The following is a 22,917-nucleotide window of genomic DNA, read 5'->3' as shown; positions in this document are numbered from 1 at the left end:
CCGGTGAGACAGGAGAGGTCTGCTGTGCCATGTGGGTCAGCTCCCTGGCGATCTCATGCTGCAGTGGCTGGTGATAGCTTGGTAGCACTGAAACTTAACCCCTGTACCACCAGGGAGGCCCCACAATCATTTCTCCCCCCCCTCCACAATCATTTCTTGATTGTTTTCTGTGTTCCAATAAAACTGCCTTCTCCAGCCTACCTACACTGAATCCTGTCCCTAACCCTAGCTATAAGCTGTGACCACTGGGAACTTGTAGTCTATATGTTATTTTTTCTCCAAGTGTGCACATTTTGAGTTTGCTGTTTATACACCTCTTACCTGTATGACTTTCTTATTTCCTTATTATGGTCACATGTTAAGATTTTAGCAGTGAGGCTCTTAGATTTCTTCAGATCCAATTGCTTCCTCTTACAAATATGAAAACTGAGGCTTGGAGTGGCTGAGCCATCAGGTAGGTTTAGGAAACTCCTTGTAGCCAGTCTTTGCCTGCAGTGACACAGTAATTGCCATTTTTTTTTTTTCCCAAAGAGCTGTTTAATAGTAATACAAACTCCTTTTGCTTTGAGTCTGTACTCTGCCGGCTGCTTTATATGCATGAATAGCAGTTTCTACAGTCACCATCAAGGTCAGTGGCTCTCTTTTCCCCTTAAAGAAATGAAACCTCAGGAAGTTAAATGACTTGCCCAAGGTCGCACAGTTTGTGGAAGACCCAGACATTACTTGAGCACTGAATGAGTTCACAGTTTGTATCTGGGCATGCTCAGGGTGCAAGAGGGTTTTTGAGTATATTGTGCTGGTAATGTTTTTTGTCCAGAGAATGAAAGTGAAAATGAAAAGCTTCCATCATTTGGTGTTAATAATGCAGCTCCCTGGCTCTTACCCCAGACCTAGTTTAGAAACAGAAGTGGCACTCAGAAATCCCGTGCTAACAAGGACCTGACTAACAGCAAAATTTGAAAATTTCTTTAGACCCAGAAACAACATAGACAGCCACTAAAATGAAATGTAAAAGATTGAAAAATAGACTATTGGGATCGACTTTAGATGATTTTAACCTGAAAGCTATCAAATCACATTTAGGGACACTTTGTCTTATTCCTCTCTGTACCCAGTGCCCGTTGTCAAAAGCAGCGTGTATTATGGTGGGGCCTCAGCACATGCGTAGTGACTTGGAATGCTTCCAGGTGGATGGTACATAGCTAATTCTTACCTGTATGACTTTCTTTTGTTCTTATTATGGTCACATGGTAAGATTTCAGCGGTGAGGCTCTTACATGTCATCAGATCCAACTGCTTCCTTTTACAAATGTAGAAACTCAGATATTACAACTTCTCTAATTTCCTTCCTTTCCAGATAAAGCTGTACACCAAGCATGGGACTTTGAAATACCAGACAGACTGTGCCCCTAACAATGGTTACTTTATGATCCCCTTGTATGATAAGGTAAGAAGCAAGGGTACTTTAGTCTTTTATGATGGGGTGTAGTTAGTGTGGGCCACAGGATCAAAACCTGTGACAGCCAGGAGGACAGCCTTTCCCCACGGGAGCAAATACTTTCCTGCTTTGTAAGTTATAGTTAGAATAGGACGTTGCTGGCCACATTCCGAGGGAGACGGCTTATAACTGATGTGATTGAATACAGTGGTTCTCCACTGTTTCCACTGGCGACGCCTGGAGACACTCCTGGTGGTCCCTGCTGCGGGAGAGAGAGCTCTGCAACTGCCTAGAAAGTGGAGACCAGAAATGAAGCCCCACATCCCGTCACACTGTGCAGCACAGGCCATGGGTACCAAAGTTGAGAAAACGTGATCTACCAGCGCCCTTGACTTCAGGCAATCTGGAATGTTGTTAAAAACATTGTACAAGTAATATAAGATTGCAGGAGCTTTGTGAAAAACATTGGGATTTTCAGAGGTATATAACTTTCACTCTCTGCCCCCCAGTGCTAGTCTCTTTGTGGGCTGTGTTGTGGTGTGCGTCCTGACGCTGCCTTCTCGAGATCCATGGTGACACAGGCGTCATGAATGTCCACGCCCCTCCGTCTGCCCAGCACATGGCTGCACGTTAACACGTGTGTCTACACCCACCCAACTTCCTCACATTTCACCTTTTTATTTGGAAAAATAGATTTGCCAAATTTGTAAAGGCAGTCCATATATATAGTTTTCATTTTGATTTTTTGGTTACAATTGGAATCAAGCAATAGGAATTCCTCTGTAATTTGATTTTTTCCCCTATAAATAATTTCTTGGCACACTTTCAACAGCAGCATCTGCAGATCTGCTGCCTGCCTTATAGTGGCTACTTAGCATGTCCCAGTTAACCCACAGTGCTGATGTGCTGAACTGCTTCTCTGTTGATAGAGGCTTTCCCCACTTTTTACAACTATTGTTACTACCAACACAACCGTAGATATCTTTATGCATAGTATGTAGGATTAGTTTCCAGAGATTAACTAGCTGGGTCTTGAATTTTTTAATTATTATTATTAGTATCAGTCCCATGAAGCCACTAAAGGAGTAAAATCTAGTTTTGAGAAATGGCTATTTCCTAAGGAGATGTGCTATCCCTGGGCATGTGAAGGCCTCATTGGAGACTCGGTAGTAGCATGTGTGCTATCAGGAGACAGCGAGTGGCTGAGTATAGTGTCTGGCCCCCTTGGCTGGGTCTTAACTGGAATTTTCTGCTGTTCAGTTTCTGGTGTTCAGCTTTCCCCATCTGAAGGGGAACAGAGATTTCTCAGCCATTTACAGGAGACAGCTTATGCCTGGAATTCTTTTCATGTCTAAAAATGCTCGATTAAATGATAGCACTAAATTATATTAACCTAGCACAGAAGGATCATCAGTTCTCATTCCTTTGCATTTTTTCCCCCTCTTAGGGAGATTTCATTCTGAAGATCGAGCCTCCTCTAGGCTGGAGTTTTGGTAAGTTAACTGATAACTAGATGAGACATACTGTGTAAAGGTTAAGATTAGATGCTGCCTGTTATATTCAGGGTTCTTTCTCATGCAGAAGAGGCCCTCACCCCCCTTGTCACTTCAGAGTTGATTGGATTTACCTTCAGTCTACCTTAAGGCCTTCTGTCAGCCTTCTTAAAATTGCCATCTTTTCTTGTCCCTTTCTCCAAGGCTCTGCTTCTGTAGTTTCCTTCAGTAAGTGGCGGTAGAGTGGTATGTAGCGGTCAGGAGTGGGGACTTTGCTCCTATCCTGGGACAGCTTCTTTCTTAGGCCCCTCAGTGTTGTTTAGTGAATTAATTGCAACATTTAAACATTGTGAGATTTGGCTACTTCTCTTAGAGCAGAGGTTCTGGCAGCCTTGGGCTTTATCAGCTCTGTGACAACCTGGGACATGTTACTTCCATGTAATACATTACTTCCATGTGGGGATGGGCTGGCCTCCATCCCCACACGCAGCCAGGAGAGCTTAGTCCCTGTCTCAGAGGCTGTGGGAGGGTTAGTGGGCTGGTGCCTTTATGTGTTCAGAGTGACATAGTAGCAGTTAATTGGTAAATACTTGAAAGTAGGCCTTCTGTGCCCATACAGACAAAAGCTCAAAACTTTGCTGAGATAACTGCCTTTTAGCAAAGTTGGAGAGCTGGGACTACGGTTGAGTTCAGAAGAGAGACTTCTGCTTTGACTTGACATTTTTGGAGAGGAGAGATTTGAGACATTTCTGTCATGGATTGTATGAGGCCTGTATCTTGGGGAGAGGAGCAGGTGCCCCAGTTGTTCCCATCAAGTTTGCTAGTGAACTAAGAAGGAAGAATTCAGTCCCTGCACCTGGCTCGTCTATTCCAGAAAGCTGGAGGGGAATCAAAGCCAACTGATGTTTACAGCAGAGGCTACAGCCCAGGGGAGTGTTTTCTTTTAGTCCCCTCCCCTGATGTCATTGCTTTTTCTTTTGATAAGCTTTTTTATAGAATTGTGCTTCCAGAATAGTGTGCTCATCCTAAGGGTAGTGCTTTCATGATTTTCACAAAGTGAACAGTAGCCAGATAACAAGCAGACTTTTTCCAGCAGCCCAGAGGTTCCCCAGGACAGCACTCATTAACTGCTCCACCGCACCCTCCCCACCCCACAGGGGACCACTGCACTGACCTTCTAAAATTGTAGGTGGGTTTGTCTTTCTTGGACATTATATAAATGGAATCCTGAAGGTACATTTTTGTCTGGTTCTGTATGTGTAGCTCTAGTTAGCTTATTGGGTTGCTGTAGGTGTATAAAGAGATTCACTCCTTCAAATGCTGACAGACCTTTGGGCTGGCCACTGGGAAGAGTCCTCTGGACTTTCTTGCCTGTATCTTTTGGTGCATGTGTCTTTGTGTTTCCCCAGAGTGGCTGCTAAGAGTTCGGTTGCTGGATGATAGAATTTTTCTCTGTTCAGCTCTGGCAGATGTTGCCAACTATCTATATCCAAGGCCCAGCAACTTCTGCTGTCCCAAGAGCGGGTTCCAGCTGCTCCAATCCTCCCCCATGCTGGGTGTGGTGGGGCTTTTCTTTTCAGTCATGCTGGTGGGGATCTGTATTCCCTGGTGCTCAGTAGACTTGCCAGTTTTTCATTTGCTTATTGGCCATTTCAATACTATTTTTTGCAGGGTTAAGGTTAGCGCTTGTGTATCCTTAATTTTACCCAAAATTCTCTTTGATTTTTCCATTTTTTCCCCTGTACTTATAACTCCACATACTTCCTCATTTTTTAAACCCTCAACTAACCCCTGCATCATTCATAATGATGTACCAGCCCTTCAGTTTTTTTTTTTTTTTAAACAATTCATTGCTAGTATTGAAAATCAGGAGATGGTGCATAAAATCCAGCTTTCTCGAATGTTAGGTGCCCTGGTGATATGGCCCATGTGGCAGCCGTGGCAATGGCTTTTCCATGGCCACTGTCCCCATTTGGCCTTCTGCTTATCTCTTGCCCGTGTGTTCCTGGTTTCATGCAGCTGAAGCCACATACGTGGTCAGGGGATAGATCTGAGCCATATTTTGGGGGTTGAATTAGAGCTCTGTCACTCATGTGCATTTTTCTGTGCCTCCGTTTACCTCTCATGAAATTGCACATATCCTACCTCCCCCTTAAGATAGTTGTGAGAATGAAGGCACTTAGCCCAGTGCCTGGCCTGTGGTAAACATGCAGTAAATACAACTATTTGCCAGAACACGACTGAAAGACTATTACAAAAGTTTGTACTTCTCTGAACACTGGTACCTCTGGGGCAGGAAACCGGCTGGGTGTCCAGGACAGGGGTGGGAGGGACACTTTGCCCCTATGCCTCTTTGTGCCCTGGGGTTTGGGGCCAATCCAGTAGATAGCACTCAACAATAAATAAAACCAAACATTGCCAATCAATATGTCTTACCTAAACAGTATCCCAGAACTAAGCTTGCTCTTGCTTCTTATTCCCTTTCCTTCCATCCCCTGTTTGTTCCTCAGAGCCAACCAACGTGGAGCTGTACGTGGATGGCGTCAGTGACATCTGCACAAAAGGCGGGGACATCAACTTCGTTTTCACCGGCTTCTCTGTGAACGGAAAGGTTTGACTCTGGAACTTTGTTATTTGTAATGTTTGCCCTATAGCATAGATGATGCATCTTCTCTTACTTTTAAAAAATGCAGGACTCTTAATTGGGGCTTTGAGTCCATAGATAAACGTCACATGAACTCAGTGAAATTGCATGCAAAATGTGGAGGGTGTTTTAGGGGTCAGGTCTAGGTTGCTGATAGCAAGATAGAGGCTGTTTAAATGTATAAATGCCAGGTGTGACCTATAGGGATGAATTCCCAGGGCAGTTTCTTTTCCCTCCATCCAGTGCCAAGGTTGAGGGGTGCCAGTTTCATTGCCCTCTTTCTTAGTGGTGGGTGTCTTTCTCCTGGACCTTAGGCTCTGGGTCCTGGCTTTATGTGTGGCTTTTTTGGTAGTGATGAGGAATGTGGGTATTTTTTTCCTCTCTCGATAGTTCATAAGATAACAGTGCCTCTTTAACTGATGGTGTCTTAGATTCAGTAAACAGTGTTGGTTATTTTGCTGTTTGCTGTTCCCATTCCCCATCCCCTCAAGCCTCCCCAGGCAGGGAATCTGTAATCTCTATCGCCTTTTCAAAGGATTCTACACCTAAAGCAGGTTGCAAGCCCCATGTGGGGAGCAGAGCAGGATGGACAGTGTGATTGACAAGAGTACTTGTCTGCTGGGCTGGGTCTAACCTCCTTCTCATGGCAGGTTCTCAGCAAAGGGCAGCCCCTGGGTCCTGCAGGAGTCCAGGTGTCTCTGAGGAACACAGGGACCGAAGCAAAGATCCAGTCCACAGTCACACAGCCTGGTGGAAAGTGAGTAGTGCCTGTGTTGCCTGGGTTGTGAAGGCAGTGACGGGGGGAGCTTTGGTGTTAGGGAGACCGTGGTTCAAATCCTGATTCAGCATCTTAAATTTGGACAAGTTCATGCCCCTCAGCCTCAAGTTCCTTGTCTGTAAAATGGGAGTCATTTGACCCATGCACTCAGCTTCAGTAGGGTGCTTAAAAATGAGGTAATGCCCATCAAGCATGCCCTGTGGGGCCTGGTACATAGCAGGTCTTTAGCCAATGGTTGAACATTCTGGCTCTAGAGCAGGTAGTCCAAGTTTTGTTCCTGACTCCCCTATTTGCTAGTCATTTGACCTAAGGCAAGTTGCCTGTCATCTCTGGGCCTTCGTTTCCTCATTTATAAATGAAATAATCTCAGAACCTGGCGCCTGAGGTTGTTGGGAAGATTAAATTAATACTATTTCAAACTACCTGGCATGGGAAATTAGCTCAATTTATGTTAGCTCCATTATAACTTTTAAAAGTTATTCATCAAATATATATTGTAGTTGGAATTGATGACTAAGTAACCTCACTGAGTCAGATTTAAAGCATTTGTTTATTTACTGTATTTATATTATTGAATTGTGAATGTTAACAGATGTACCAAGATTAATACCAGAATAGTTCTACCTGATGATTTTGAAAGCATTCAGATCATTACTAGCTACTTCAGCATACAAAAATAACTAAACTGCAAAATAGCAGTTTTTATATATGTACTAGTCTGTCATAAGTCATCTGATTTTTAAGTGATTGTTGAAATTTTTCATTTTGAAATAACATTTACTTCTACTTGGTTGATGCCTCTCTAACCCTAGTCTGCAGAGGGAATACAGAGCTTTCTTGTTCTCTAGGCCGGTACTTTGCTGTGGCCTAGTTGGGAAAAGTGACTGGAACTTTCTGAATCTCTTTCATGTGCATTAACTAAAACAGTCACTCATGTGCAGAACAGGGATACTCCAAACATGAAACATAAGCTAAATCTTAGACCAAAATCCAATAATAATTCCAATTTTATTTTAGCAAGGTGGTTTCCAAATCCTGTCCAGTTATTAGAATCTATACTTGATACAGTAAAATACCACAAAAGAAGAAATGGAATGCTTTTTTGAGTTCATGCTACTAAAATCTTCCCTCTGATTGTCTAGTGCTTTGCAAATTAAAGGGCTAAAAGTGTTAGACACCTGGTGATAACATTTCCAACCTCAACTCATCTCACTGCTCGTGCTTTGCCTATAGCCACTCAAGTGCTCTTCTTCCGCCACTAGTTTCGTCACAGTTGCTCTCCATGAGAGCTCGGATGGCTTGAATTTGTTTCTGGACATAGGAGTCCATTGTGTAGGGGCAAATGGCTGTCATTTGCCCCTCCCCATATCATCTTGATCATCTTGATCATCTTGTGTCAGTGTCAGCCCATCAGACCTGTTCTTTGTTCTTCATACATAACCACTGTCTTCTTCTGTTCTTTTGTACACTTCCCTTTCCTTGGCTCACTCATGCCTATCACCTCTGTCAAAACTCACTTGAATATTCTATGAGTCATTCCAGCTAAACCACAGTCACTGGATTTTTTTTTTTTAAAGATTTATTTATTTATGCATACAAGAGCTGGGGTATAGGCCAGAGGTGTGAGGGGTGAGAGGATTCACCAGAGACAGAGTGGGGAGCAGAACAGGCAGATTGACCGAAGTACACTGCTGAGGGGAGCAGCGGGCGAGACAGGAGAGGTCTGCTGTGCCATGTGGGTTGCTCCCTGGTCAGCCTGGGGATTGAACTCGTGCTGCAGAGGCTGCGGACAACTTCATAGGTTGTGTCTTAACCCCTTGCACCACCAGAGAGGCCCCACAGTCACTGGATTTTAAGCCAGAAATCCTCTGGGTGAAGGGAAACCCAAGACCTCCTGTGCTGCTCCTTGCACACAGCAATGCTCCCTGCTCCGTGCTGTGGATCTGTGTGTGAGGGGTTGAGTTCCATTTGTGCACACAGGAAGGAGCAATGGCCAGCTTGTGATAATTCCAACATTATTTTCCCTGTGGGTCCAGTATTTTTTATACAATTAAAAGCCTTTGGGTTGCTGGGAAAAAGTTAAGTGTTATTTTTTATTTCTTAGGTTTGCATTTTTTAAAGTTCTTCCTGGAGATTATGAAATCCTTGCAACTCATCCAACTTGGGCATTGAAAGAGGTGAGCTTTTCAGTTGTATCTGTAACTGTACCAACAATATGCTGGTTTGGGGTTTTCAGTTCAGGATATGAAATGAATTTATGGTTTTTCTGGAAGTAGATGAAAAAGCAGTGATGCTGCTGATTAGTTTGGTGGTGTTTATGAGATAAAATGCTCACTGTGGCAGATGTTACTTACGTTGGTTTCAATTTTACGTGACAATATTGTCTTCCTGCTGTGAAGCAGGTCTGTTATTAACAGCTATTTTAAGCTAAATCAACACCAGAAATATCTTATGAGATGTATTTGCTGTTCTCTTTTCAGTCTGAAACAGTAATCTATAAATACACTGAACAGTCTAGTAACTTGTATATGTGCCAGGGAGAGTGTACAGAATGCTTACTGCAGCTTTGTTTGAGAGAGCAAAGTTTGAAACAACCTCATTGTTCATTCAGAAGAGTGTGGATCGTAGTTTCAACACACAATTGACTTCTGTACACGAGGATGACATACATCAGTGTGACTACATGCAGGAACTTATAAGTTGAAAGAGGGGCTTCCCCAGTGGTGCAGCGGGTTGAGCACAGCACTGTGAAGCTGTCTGCAGCCTCTGCAGCGCAGGTTCAATTCCTGACTGGCCAGGGAGATTCCCGCAAGATCTGGCAGACATCTCCTGTCGCACCCGCTGCTCCCCTCAGCAGTGTATTTAGGTCCGTCTGCCTGTTCTGCTCTCCACTCTGTCTCTGGTGAATCCTCTCATTCACCCCCGCGCCTCTGGCCTGTACCACAGCTCTTGTATAAATAAAAAAATAAATCTTTAAAAAAAAAAAAAGTTGAAAGAGAAAATCAGGAAGCTGAAGGGTGTGAAGATGCTGGGTATGTAGCAATTAAAAACACTCCTGAATACAGTGTATGGATAAGTCACATAGAAAAATGAGAGCGAGGGCCTGGGATTGGCCGCTGCTATGTCTTCATGGTGCTGACATCTGCAGAGCAAGGGAGGCATTTAGAGCACATGGGGTCTGAGTTGACTTCTACTCTTTCATTTCCTTAGCTCATTAGAACACAAGTAGGTGTGCTTTGGAGTATTCTTTATGTCTTTGAAACAATTTATATTAAAAGTTCAGAATAGGAAGAAACATACTGAGTGAGGTTGTATAATAACTGGGAAAACAAATTGATTAGAAAAAGGACGTTTTGACATGTTAGCTTTTATATTTGGTTTTGAGGGTGTCACCGTCTTATAAAGAAGCATAGGAATCAATATTTCAGTATTACAGGTTTTACACATTTATGGTTGATGTAGGTATAATTTCTTGCCAAGATGTAGCTGAACACTGTGACTTTAGGTTTTCAGGGTTTTAAAAGTTATTTAAAACTCAGTGGTTCACATATTATAAATAGAAATTTTTTTTTTTTTTAAATATTTTCAGGTTGTAAAGCTTATTCTCTTTTTTTTTTTTTTATAGAGGCATGTTTTATTTATTTATTTGTTTGTTTGTTTTGTTTATACAAGCACTGGGTACAGTCAGAAGCGCGGGAGGGTGAGAGAATTCACCAGAGCCAGAGCGGGGAGCAGAGCAGGCAGAAGGACCGAAGTACACTGCTGAGGGGAGCAGGGGGCGGCAGGAGAGGTCTGTGCGCCATGTGGGACCCTCCTCCGGTGGCCGGGGAGCAGCCGGGGATCGAACCGGCGCCGCAGAGGTCGCCCGCAGCTTTGCAACCCAGCGCTCAACCGCTGCGCCACCGGGGAGGCCCTAAATAGAAAATTTTTAAGGCTTATATTGCTTGCTAATTGAATGCATAAAGGAATTTGAGTTTATGAATACAAACTTGTGTTTCAAAGGAAAGCATGTTGTTAAAAGTCAGGATAATGATTCCTCTTTGGGGGCAGTGACTGGAAGTGATTGTAAGGGGGCTTCTTGGGTTGCTAGTTCCATTCTGGTTTGGGGTGCTGATTGCATGCTGTGTTCAGCTTGTGAACATCACCCATTGTGCTTTCGAATATGTACTTTCTCTGTAAATTGTGCTTTAGCAAAAAGTCTTAAAATATATGCATGTTTAATATTAAGCATGGGGAAGAAAGTAAAGCATGCCCATTTTAAAAACTGGAACACATAGAAGTACATAAAGGAGGAGAAGTTAGGAAATTTGGGGAAATGTAGAAGTAAAATGTCACCCTGGGGATGAAATCCCTGGCAGCCTCATTCTGCCATATTTCCTTCTGCTTGATTTATGCCTTAAAAACAGTTGTGGTCATACCACATACACAGTTTTCTCTGTTGCTTTCCTCCGGGCTAGCCTGAGCACGTCCTTGTGTTGCATACTTTGCGAATATGTATTTCCTTGGAAGTTAAAATCTGCTTTTGTAGGCGAGCACCACTGTCCGGGTGACCAACTCCAATGCCAACGCCGCCAGCCCCCTCATAGTAGCTGGCTACAACGTGTCTGGCTCTGTCCGCAGTGACGGGGAACCCATGAAAGGTGTGAAGTTTCTTCTTTTTTCTTCTTTGGTGACCAAAGAGGTAAGCAAAGAAAAGTGAACAACAAAAGAGACTGTGGGTGGGAGGTGGCAGAGAAGGGGCCCTCCAGACACAGAATATACTGTTCGAAATGCAGGTCAAGGTTGATGTGCCTCAGTATTTAAGAACATGGCATATCCCAACTGACTCATGAGAGCTTAAGTGTCTACACTGGGAGGCAGTGGAGTTGAGTGGGACACGTACAGGCTTTGAGTCAGTCAGCCCGGGGTTGAGATAGCTGTGTGACCTTGGGCCAATCACTTCCTTCCTGAGCAACCTTCTCCTATCTGGTTATTGGGGACCTACCTGTAGGGAGCCACAGTCATGTTTTCAAGAAGACTATGTCAGTTTTTAATGTGAATGTGAAGATTTTTATTCTTTGACCTCTAGTAGTCCTAGATTTCAGGAATATGTATTTTGTGATATAAAACTTGGAAAAGTTTTCCTGCATTGGGGAAAGTAGAAGGGTAAGTAGAGTAGAAAGGAAAGTAACATGGGGTTTTTCTCCTGGCCTAGGACGTCCTGGGCTGCAATGTTGCGCCAGTGCCCGGCTTCCAGCCCCAAGACGAGAGTCTGGTGTATCTGTGCCACGCGGTCTCCAGGGAAGATGGCTCATTCTCCTTCTATTCCTTGCCGAGTGGAGGCTACACTGTGGTGGGTGAAGCAGGTTCTCCTTCTGCCTGTGTTTAGGACACTTATGTCACAGTCAGTGCCACTGGGCGCTCACATAAGAAATGGCTGACCTGCACTTTCATGAACATTTTATTTAGTAGTTACTTAAGATGAGATTCTGACCCTTCACTAATAGCTGCAGAAAAGTGCAGGCCTTTTAAATATCAGCCATAGTTATGATTAATAGTCTCCCTTGGCTCCTTGAACCCTTGGAGGCCCTTTGTGGGCTCTGGATGGATTATTAGTATTGAGGGGCAAGTGATGGTATTGGCTTTTAGTAATGAGCAGACTCTTTCTTCCAGATTCCCTTCTATAGAGGGGAGAGGATTACCTTTGACGTCGCTCCTTCCCGACTTGACTTTACAGTGGAACATGACAGCCTGAAAATTGAGGTAAGAGCGCCCTGTCCTCTGGGGACAGGTGTTCCAGTTCCCAGCCCTGCACACAGGTGTTGCAAATATGTTTGAGAAAGAATCAGGATTTTATCTGGGTGGGCTGTTGGGACAAACAGAATCTTGGACTCTCTTCCAGCTTAGCCTGGGATACTCTACAGACCTTCCTGTCTCACATAATTTCTTTATCCTAGGGAATTGGAGCCCTAGTTATAGATGCTTTGTTTAATGAAATGTTTCTTGAATATCAATGTCATATGCTTCACCTGCTCTTTTAGGGTTAGACATATGGCAGTGGCCAGAAGAGAGACTCCTGTTCTCATGGAGTGCATGTTGTAATGGCAGAAGGAGACAAGATACTTACAGTCAGTAAATTAGAAAGTTAAGTTAGAATAAAGCATGAAAGGAGATCACACCGTTTTGAGGTTGAGAGGGTTGCAGTCTTGCAGGGTGTTCTCAAAAAGTTCTCCTGAGTTGACATTTGAGCCATAACCTGAGAGGAAGTGAACTGAACCGACATCTATGGGCAGAGTGTTTAAGACAAAGGGAATGGCAGGTGCAAAGGTCCCGAGGCAGTGTGCCTAAGGGTTTGGGGGGCCCAAACCCTTAGAGACCAGAGTGGCTGGAATGGAGGGGGGCAAAAGAGGGCTGTGATGGGTAGATTGTGCAGGGCAGGGTGGCCACCCTCGGTGCCAGCTCTGGGTGAAGTTCTGAGCAGAGGAGAGGTGTGACAACCCCTCTAGCTATCGTGTTGAGGAGAGCGTGTGGAGGGCAAGGTGGAAGCACAGTACTGGTTAGAAGGCTGTGGCTTTAAACCGTGTGAGAGCTGACAGTGCTTGGGCCATGGCGGTAGGAATGGAGGGGGAGGGAGATGGCTTGATAAACCCCTGGGGCCTTAAAATCAACGGTAAATCTGTTTTTCATCACATTTAGATCTTTAAATACAGAAGTAGAAAGTGATTACTATAGAAGATTTGTTAGATAGAGCAAATCCCAAAAGAAAATTACAGTCTTCCATAAGTGGACCACCTAGTGTTATAGTTATTAAAAATATTAGATTTTAATCGTTTTCTTTTAATGTTGCACTGCAAGCGCTGTGTTACAGTCGCCTGAACTGGTAGGAGCTGGCTTGAGGTCACGTGCTCAGTGGGGCTCTGGCTCTGCTGTCTGTGTTTCGGTAAAGCATTTGACTGCTGTGCTCCGCAGAGGGCGAGAGGGCAAGAAGATGAAACCCTGGCTTGCTTCAAGGGGCACCCAGAGAAGGGTGGGGTGGTGAGAGGGGAAGACTTTCCAGGTCATGACCAAATGCAAGCGGGGAACAGAGGTGACGGGAACTTCGGGGGGGTAGCCTGGAAGCTGCACGACGCCAGGAACTTTTATTCTTCACTGTGTTCCTAACGTGATTTGGTGCTGGCACATAGCTGGTGCCAATAGAAATGTTATAGAGGGCATGTTGGAATTAATAAATGGGTAAACTGCTTCATAGGAAGATCAAAAGGCTGCCTGAGTAAAAAGGAAGGCTTGGGGGGAAAAATGCCTCTTAAATGCTGTTGCATGTTTGCATTCATTCATTCATTCATTCATTGGGGACTGTGTGCCTGCTCTGGACTCGGTGGCTGAGACAAAAAAGCCCCTGCTTTCCTGGACCTTGCATTCTGATGGGCGGTAGACAAATTGTCAGGGTTCCAGGTAGTGGGGAGTTTGATCCGGCTAATAAAATAGGTTAGCGTGATGGGCAGTGACTGACTGGGGCGGGCAGCAGGGGCTACTGAGTCAGGGAGCGCTTCTTAGAGGTGGCGACAGATTGACCTGGATGAGAAGGAGCAGCCTACTCCCAGATCTTTTCCAGATGTGGGAGAAGATCCAGGCTGAGGGAGCATCTGGTGTAAAGACCCCACGTGAGGAATGCGTGTGGCATTTGCATGTGGTACACTTGAGGACTGATGATCAAGGTGACGAATGTAGCGATGACAGAGCAGAGCCTGGCACTCAGGCAGCGTGGAGGCACAGGCAGGAGGCACAGGCAGCGTGGAGCATAGGAGGCTGCTCGGGGGTGAGGGGTTATACGAGGGAGTCAGAAGGATTGAAGTCAGGTTGTCATGGGAGGAGACAGGAGGAGGCATGTGCGACCTGCAGAGGTGGAGCCCATAGGACTGGTGGATATTGGAGGTGTGTGGAAGGGGGCCAAAGTGATGCTGGGGTTTGGACTTGGGAGACTGGAGAATGGGCGACTTGTCAGAATGGGGGCCTTTGGAGGGGAGGAGCCAGGCAGGGGCCAAGGGTGGGGAAGCTCTCTTAGGTCCGACTTGCTAATCTTTAACTTGGGAATCAGGTCTGTAGATCTTTTAACTCAGTTATTTACAGACACCAATGTGCGGGGAACGCGCTGCCCATAGGGGAGCCTGGCTGGCATGTGGGCCTGGGAGAAGCCATTGTGGGCGGCTGTGTTGAGTGTGACGAGGGTGGCACAAGGAGCCTCCGGGGCTCAAGCACATGAGAACCTTCCTCCTGCTCTTTATCTTCCAGCCCATGTTCCACGTCATGGGGTTCTCTGTCACGGGGAGGGTCTTGAATGGACCTGAAGGCGAAGGTGTCCCGGAGGCTGTGGTCACTCTGAATAATCAGATCAAAGGTGGGCAGACTCCAGAGGGCACCGGGACTGTTTGCAGGGCTGGTTTTGATCACTGAGAAATGTGAAAAGGAAACCAATCTTAATGACTCTACAAAGAGGCCAGCTTTTTGTCTTGAGTGTTCTTGTGTTGAGGGGAGAGGGCACACTCTGTTTGGCTCATTTTTTGTTTGAATATTTTCGTTTTACAGTCAAAACAAAAGCTGATGGCTCCTTCCGTCTGGAGAACATCACAACGGGGACCTACACCATCCATGCTCAGAAAGAGCACCTCTACTTTGAAACCGTCACCATCAAGATTGCACCAAACACACCTCAGCTGGCCGACATCATCGCCACGGGGTGAGTGAGGTCTGCGAGTGCCAGTGCTCACGTCGGCAGATGGCAGGTCCCTTTTTACTGTGCTTCTGGAAGGATCCACAGCTGGTCTCAGACACTCCCGACAAGTTCAGACTGGCTTCTTAGAGAGATTAGTGTTAAATCTTTCTTTATGGTATTTGTATGTGCATGCTCCAAGAAAATGACCCTCACTTCAAAGTTTAAACAGGTTTGTTAAGGTCGGGAAAAATCCCTCGGGGCTGGCTTCACTTAAGTGGGATCTTGCTCGGTTCATTTCTTGGGATCTTTGGAAGCTGGTCTACTTGGTTGAGAAGGTTTGTTATAAGCTGCTTTGGGTCACTGTCGTCGCTGCTTTGCTCTGTTGTACGTACTGTGAGGATGTGAGGGGACACTCTGTAGTGGAATTTGTTTTATCACAACGTGAGCTCGTGTCATGCCAAGAGCCCTGCCCTGAAGGCAGATACCAGGGCTTTCTCTCACCTGTGAGTAACCTGCAGCGTGGGCATGCTGCCGGCACCTCTGAGGCTCACTGAACAGTAACTCCAGAGGGCAGGGGCAGTGCGGAGAGAGGCGCCATGAGCACAGGTGGGTGGCCTCAGCAGTCCCCCTGTGTGAGCACAAAGTGCTGGGCAGGCAAATGGGGCCGATCCCAGAGGCCTCTTCACACTTGTTGGGAAGATGGGCCTTCACTCTGCCAAGGGACAGGGGGCCAGCAAGTGGTTATGAGCGTAGATGTAACGCGGTGAGATTTTTTTATTTCAGTGAGGGGCTCTGGTGGACGATGGCTTGGAAGGGGAGAAGCCCAGGGGGCCTGAAAACAGAGCTGACAAGGGCTTCTCTTGTAGGGGAGTCAAGGACAGAAGGGAAAGGTACTTAGGGTCCTCCTTGGGGAGGCAGGATGGCTGTGGTGCCCCCGGCTGAGGCTCCAGAAGCAGCTGGTCGGGGTGGTTTGGCCACGGGGGTCTGTGGGACCACTAGGTGGCGCTCTCTGACAGCTGCTTAGATTGTAAATCCTGAAGATCTGGCCACAGGTGGCAGCCAGGATGTTGAAAGAACAGGTAGAATTAGAATAATTAGAATAATAGACTAAAAATGGAATGCTGTGGCCACAGGAGAGCCCGGGCTGGTGGGTTTTAGGTATGAGGGTAGTGCCTGATGGTCATGGAGGTCCAGGGAAGCTTTGAAAACACAGTTAATTGACTTGGTCACTGAGAAGTCCATGGTGACCGTTTTCTATAGGAGGTGGAGGTCAAGGTCAGGAGTGAGTGGCCAGCGGGAGACAAGGCAGCACGTCACCTGTGGAATCTGAAAACTCTTCGTCATGGTGGAGCCTCAGAAAATAGTTCTGGGACTTAAGTCCACCTTCCACTTTGTAAACATTTTTGAGCAGCAACTCTGGGTGAGGCACTGTGTTAAATGTGAGGCCTAGAACCTTGAACCAAACTCAAGATACCAAGAAGAGGCTTTCATCTTGCTGGGGAGACAGACTCAGGGCGAGCACCTCCATGGCAGTGTGCTGTGGTGGGTGTGCAGGGAGAGGCCCGGCATTCTTACCTCATTTTGAAAAGATTTTTCTTCCCTGGCTGCTGTGTGGAGAAGGGATCAGAGGGAAGTCAGAGGATAAATGGAGTCACAGCTGACTATAGTCTGGAGGAGACTGGGTGCTGGACCCTGGTGCTGACGGGGAGGGAGCAAGAAGTAGGTGGATCTGATGGGCCATAATGAGAGAGAATTAATGGCATCTGGAGCCTCAGGTTTCTTAACATGAGCAATTAGGTGTAGATGGAGGAAGTGCTGTCTGTGGAGATGGGAATATGCTTCTATTTCTTCTTTAAGGTAGAACATTAGGGTCAAGGAGAAAAATAGCATTTGTTGAGCCCTTTTCTTTTCCTTCTTAAAAATGTATTTCCTAATTTATTTGAAAAATAACCTCTTGAACTTCTGTCCAAATAACTGTGAGCATGTAGTTATCTCGTGATGCCCCAAAATGACCAGTTTCTAGCCATAAACATATTAAACCTTGATGAGGGACTTTATTGAAACAAATCAATCTTTAAGGGCTTTATGATACTAAATCCTCTCCTAATGGCTTTTGAGTTTATTTTTCTAAAGTAGACCAATACACATTTGGAGTTTGGGGTAACTGAACACTTCTCTTTAGTTGAGAGTTTGACCTAAAACCCATCTAATGGTTAAATATTTAAAACTTAGACAAAGAGGTTCAACTTGGAGCAAATAAGATGACATTCCACCTGCAGGGACACAGATTCCCTTCCCGGCCTCCCGGCCTGAGAGTGTACAGTCGTGGAGTGCGAGAACCAAGCACACCCCTTTGAATCTAGACGCGCTGTCTGCACAGGGCCAGGGAGTAAAGAACGAGGCTTTGTGGGCCCAACTATCTTGGGGCAGAACACACCATCGGGCTTGGTCGTTGAACGGGGGTGTCTGCTCCCGCATAGCTTTACTTCTGGACACTGAAGTGTGAAGTTCATATAATTTCTGTGGTCAGGATATAGTCTTGTTTGGATACATTTTTTTCCTTTTAACCCTTTAAAAGCGTGACAGTAAAAGTGAGAAAACCATCCTCAGCTCACGCCTAGAGAATGTGATTTGCCCCATGGGCCGTGGATTCTTGAGCCCCGTGCTGTTCAATTCCTCGGGTTGCTTTCCTGCCTGTGTTCCATACAGTCACAGCGGTGAAGGCGTGGGTGTTTCAGGGCCTGGACGTGCTACAGTGTCTCAGGTGGTTTTCAGCTTTGCTTTGAGGGACTAGTCCACACTGCTGGTCCGAGGCTGCTCCACCATCAGTGGTCCAATTACCTGAAACATTTCTATCATCTGCACATTTTTCTAAGGTGGCTTCCCCAGTAGGGGATTGCCAGATGTCACCCAGGAGACACAGTCTGCCGTGGGCTCTGCTTTTGCCCTTGCTCAGAAGATGCCCGTGCATCTCCTTCCGAAGCTTACTTTTTAAAACTGGAGTCATTCGGGCTGCATTCCTCTCTTCATTAAGATTAAACTGGTCTCGGGGGCAAGGGCTGGAAGAGGGATGCACACTTTGGCTTGATAAGCTCCTCTCCTGTTGTAATTGAGTTCTCATGCTGGACTGAATGGGCGCCTCCTTGCAGGTTCAGTGTCTGTGGCCAGATATCAATCATCCGCTTCCCTGAGACCGTCAAGCAGATGAGTAAATACAAAGTTGTCCTATCGTCTCAAGACAAGGACAAGTCTTTGGTCACCGTGGAGACAGATGCTCATGGATCGTTTTGTTTTAAAGCAAAACCAGGAGCCTACAAAGTCCAGGTAATGATGGGTCTTTGTTGCATTTAAAACAGAAATTTAGAAATTTGAGAAAAAGCCATGCTTTCACCAGTGGGGTTCAAGTAGGGCAATAGTGGTTTGAGTAGAAGCGTTTCCATTCCCAGCTTCTGATTTTGAGGTATTTCCAGTTGCAGCGTCTCCCAGTTGGTAGAGCGGACTGGTCAGAAATGACATAACAGGCCTCTCTCTCTTCCAGGCCTGATGTTCATTAGGGTGAGGTCAGGCTGCCAGTTGTGCCTCCGCTTCCTCAGGTTCCTGAGGACACCCACGAGTCACGAAGGAGATCAAAAAGCAGTTTATTAGTGGCGGTTCAGTGACTTTCACAGCTCATGGCTTCTGGGACCTGAGACCAAAATGAACCTTCCTTTCTCCTGCCTCTGCTTGAGTTGAAGATGGCTGGGCATCACCGCCTGGTTTCTCCATCCAGGCAGGCAGATAAGCAGGGAAATCCTGGCCTGTGGTCTCAGCATGAGGGCCCAGCCTGAGCACAGGCGGGTGGAAGGAAGACCAAAGCAGAGGTTCACCCCTGCCTCCAGGGTGGTGGCCCTGCTCCTGGAGAGACTGGGTCAGTACCTCCAGGCCTTGCTGCTGCCCCTCCCCGCAGAAGAGCGAGCAAGGGGTGGGGGTAACGAGAGCACCAGGAAGTTTCTCCTCTGGGGCCCCTTTTGTGAGGAGCTGAGAGGGAGCACAGTGTCATCCCTGCTGCCATCAGCAGTGTGGTGGGAGGGTTGTCACCTCCTTTACCACGTTGACAAGCCTTTGGAAGCCCTTTTGGAAGCATGATAAAAGACTTTACTGAGGAAGAGCAGTTCTTGCCTGATGTCTTTACCAGGGGTGAAATAGGTGACCACCACCCCTTCCTAGCCCACTGTGGCTGAGAAAGGCACACTGAAAGAAGACAGGAAGAAGAAAGTGGCCTAGATCCACGGTGAGCCAGCCACGAGTGCCCACACGGTCCCAGCTCACATTTCGAGTGACCTTCAGCCGGGAAGAGGCTCCGGGGTCCAGTGTGGTCCCCAGCCAGTGCACAGGTTACCAGGGCAGCTCATGCATCTCTGGAGAGTTGCACAGGTCCGCCCCTGTGCACCCTGACACACTGTTGCTGGGTCCTGTCTGGTTAATACAGGCTGTATTGTGGATTTGTTGTCATTATAAAACTAGGCCTAGGCCTCCCCGGTGGCGCAGCGGGTAGAGCGCAGCGCTGTAAAGCTGTCCGCAGCCTCTGCAGTGCCTGTTTGATTCCTGGCCAGCCAGGGAGATTCCCACATGGCGCGGCAGGCCTCTCCTATCTTGCCTTCTGCTTCCCACTCTTTTTCTGGTGAATCCTCTCACCCTCCTGTGCCTCTGGCCTGTATCCCAGTTCTTATATAAACAAATAAATCTTTTAAAAAAAAACTAGGCCTACGAATGAGCCTTTTTCAAAATCTCTCTTGCCTTGGGCCCAGACAACCTTCTCATGCCCTGGCAGAGGCACAAGAGCAGGGAGCAGAATCCCTCACACAGCCACTGACATTGTCCCATGTGTCCCGCAGGTGATGGTTCCTGAGGCTGAGGCCAGAGCAGGACTGACACTGAAACCCCAGACCTTTCCTCTTGCTGTGACCGACAGGCCTGTGATGGACGTGGCCTTTGTACAGTTTCTGGCATCCGTTTCAGGGAAAGTCTCTTGTTTGGGTAAGATGTCAATTAAAAGCAAGAACAGATAGTTTCCAAGTAGACACTAGAAGTGGGGTTTTGGTGAGCTTTCCTCGCTGGGTAGCAGCACAGGGAGCAGAAACAGCTCCTGGGGGAGGTGGCTGAAAGGCCACGTCACCTGTCGTTATTTCTGAATGACTGCGCTGGTGAGTTACCAGACCAGTGCTCTTGGAGCAGTTCTGCTTTGGCTCCACAGAACACAGGGGCTTTTGTTCCCCTCTGACTCTGAAAAGAAGATGGAATTAGGCCCAAGTTTCAGTCCTACCTGTCACTCCCCTGCTATGAGACTGGAAGCATTTGTGCAGTTTTTCTTCTGTAAAATGGGAAGCTTCCTGCTCTCAGAGGGCTCTAATGAGGCTAAGTGTGGGCGTGTCAGGAAGTTCCTGTCCCCTCAGACCACCTGGCCTAAGCCCTCGCTGTGTGACCAGGAGCGAATTCCTTGCTCTCACCTGCAACATGTAGATAGTTTTCATGCCTGTCCCCTGGGTCTTCGCGAGGGTCAGGGTTGGTGTGTGGATAGCCTTTTGGAGCCCGGACCACATGGTCAGAGCCATGTAGATCTTTGCTGTTGGTGCTGTTACTTGATGAAGGATCCATTCTGTGCTGGTACAAAGCAGGCATTCAGCAAAGCCGAATTCTTGGTTCTGTTGATGTTCCACTGCTTTCTGCTTGTCAGTAAATGGGATCTCAGCATTGGTGCCTTGTTCTTTGGCCCTGATGGCTACCCTGAGGGGAGACTTCTTCGAATCCAGTGGCAGCCGTAAGGTGTCTTCCTGGCACTGCCTTGTGGGATCTAGATGGAGAAAACAGTAGGCAGGCTGGGGGTGGGAACATGTGCTGGGCCTCATGGGGCTGTCCCATCTGACCTTCCTGTCTCTCTGCAGACACCTGTGGCGACTTGCTGGTGACCTTGCAGTCCCTGAGCCGCCAGGGTGAGAAGCGCAGCCTCCAGCTCTCCGACAAGGTCAACTCAATGACTTTCACATTTGACAATGTGCTCCCTGGAAAATACAAAAGTAAGAACCAAATGTAGCATCTCATGGTCCTCACAAGCTTCCTGTCTCTTCAGTCTGTCTAAAACCCAGCTCTCAGGTTGCACCCCAACTGTCTACCTTCACTTGTTTATGTCTTCCTTGCCCCGAGACCCTGAATGTGCTCTGTCACGCCTTGGGTGAGATGGGGGGAGGCTCTGGGCACTAACTGCCATCTCCTCCGACAGCCGCACACTGCTCATTTGGGAGGCTGCGCTCACTCGTGCCATTTTATTTCTAAATGCCAAGGAAGTGTGAAATAATGCCAGGCGGGAGTGTTCCACCACTTAGCAGCTATATGTAAAACAGAAGTTAATAGGACCTTCTTGCAGAAAGCACGACTAAGTGAAATGCAGTGGGAAGCTCCTGCATGGTGTCTACTAAGCAGTAGGTCCTGTGAGCACTGGACCTTCTCAAGGGCCCCGCCCTTCTCAAGAGCCACCTATTGCTGCGTTTCTGCTCTGACGAGCTCAGCCTGCAGCTGCTGGCAGTGAATCACCAGTCAAGTCGACTGCTTTTTATTGTTTTTTTTTTTCGTCTGGCCTGAGGATGACTGCCAGTTTTTTTTTTTTGTTTTTTTTTTTTTTATGAAGGTTTATTTTTACACAGCCACATCCATTTGTTTATGTATGGTCTGTGACTCTGTGTGCACTTCAAAGGCAATTGAATAGTCATGACCCCATGGGCTGCAACAAGTTGTAAGATTTACACTCTGGCCTGTTACAGAGCAATTTGCTCATCCCTGAACATCTTACTTGTAGCCTGACCTTTAGGCACAATTGAATTTCTCTCTTGGTGAGTTTAATGGGCGCTGGTTTCAGTTTTCCCATAGCAGTTACTTGTTCCAGGCGTGGCTGGCTGTGTAAATGTAAAGTGTGTGGATGCGCGTGTATACACACACACACACACACTTTTAAAAATTAGTCACTTCGCCACCTTTTTTCCTGGGGGTATATGGGGTGGCATGTCTATGCTCACGTGCCCCTCTGTGTTGGGTGTCTCCCAGTAAGCATCCTGCATGAAGACTGGTGCTGGAAGAACAAGAGTTTGGAAGTGGAAGTCCTGGAGGACGACGTGTCCACCATTGAGTTCAGGCAGACGGGCTACATGCTGAGATGCGCCCTCTCTCACGCCATCACTCTGGTATGCCTGGCTTGGGAGTCTCTTATTTGGAAGGACACTCACCTCTTGGAAAGCGAGTGGGATTAGTGTGCCAAGAATGTTATAACCGTAGTCAGATTTCCTTTTCTGCCCCTCCACTCACCAGCCTGTGATGGAAGGCTCAGTCAGGAAGCCTCTACAGTGGACATTCCTTTATTTGGGAATGTCCTGTCCTCTCCTGATATTCACTTCTACTTTTGCCTGTCTGGGGAAGCCATTCATAGGTACAGAGAACATTGGCTTTGTGGCCTTGGACAAGTTCATGTCGTGGTTCTGAGCCTTAGTTTTCTCCTGTAAAGTTGGGATCCTGATACCATTTCTCAGGATTAAAGTGAGTTTTAAGTGAAGCCCTTAGGTATTTCAAATTTCCTTGGGCTGTTCGGCTTGGTGTGACTGTGACTACTGATGTTAGGCCCTGGGGGAATTGAAACTGGTATTTCTAGTGCCCATCATCTGATCCAACTGCTTAACTACAAATGCTCATCAAATAGCTGCATCCCAGGCGATGGGTGAATTCATGTCCAGTTGGGGGTAAGTGGCAGACCTTTAGGAAACAGTTTCCTTCCTTAAATCCTCCAGTGGATCTACATCTCCTTCAGACTAAGGTCCATATTCCTCATGACAGCCAGCGAGGCCCTTCCCCAGC

General features: G+C 46.8%; 1 protein-coding gene across 1 annotated transcript in view; it reads left to right on the top strand.

Annotated features, from left to right (window-relative positions):
* LOC119241892 (BOS complex subunit NOMO1) overlaps nt 1-22,917 on the top strand; it is a 46,775-nt gene that overhangs the window by 2,150 nt on the left and 21,708 nt on the right. The window contains exons 2-15 of the mRNA XM_037507548.2: nt 1,358-1,447; nt 2,886-2,931; nt 5,442-5,542; nt 6,226-6,332; nt 8,458-8,530; nt 10,882-11,034; nt 11,548-11,685; nt 12,006-12,095; nt 14,622-14,727; nt 14,916-15,066; nt 18,192-18,366; nt 19,917-20,058; nt 20,964-21,095; nt 22,117-22,253. Coding sequence (XP_037363445.1) covers nt 1,358-1,447; nt 2,886-2,931; nt 5,442-5,542; nt 6,226-6,332; nt 8,458-8,530; nt 10,882-11,034; nt 11,548-11,685; nt 12,006-12,095; nt 14,622-14,727; nt 14,916-15,066; nt 18,192-18,366; nt 19,917-20,058; nt 20,964-21,095; nt 22,117-22,253 — 1,641 coding nt within the window. The remainder of the gene's footprint in view (nt 1-1,357; nt 1,448-2,885; nt 2,932-5,441; nt 5,543-6,225; nt 6,333-8,457; nt 8,531-10,881; nt 11,035-11,547; nt 11,686-12,005; nt 12,096-14,621; nt 14,728-14,915; nt 15,067-18,191; nt 18,367-19,916; nt 20,059-20,963; nt 21,096-22,116; nt 22,254-22,917) is intronic.

Source organism: Talpa occidentalis, unplaced genomic scaffold (assembly GCF_014898055.3).
Source record: "Talpa occidentalis isolate TD23 unplaced genomic scaffold, MPIMG_talOcc4v2.1 talOcc4.12, whole genome shotgun sequence".
NCBI classification, from domain to species: Eukaryota; Metazoa; Chordata; class Mammalia; order Eulipotyphla; family Talpidae; genus Talpa; species Talpa occidentalis.
Note: the sequence above shows the minus strand (reverse complement) of the source record. Positions and strands in the feature narration are given on the sequence as shown.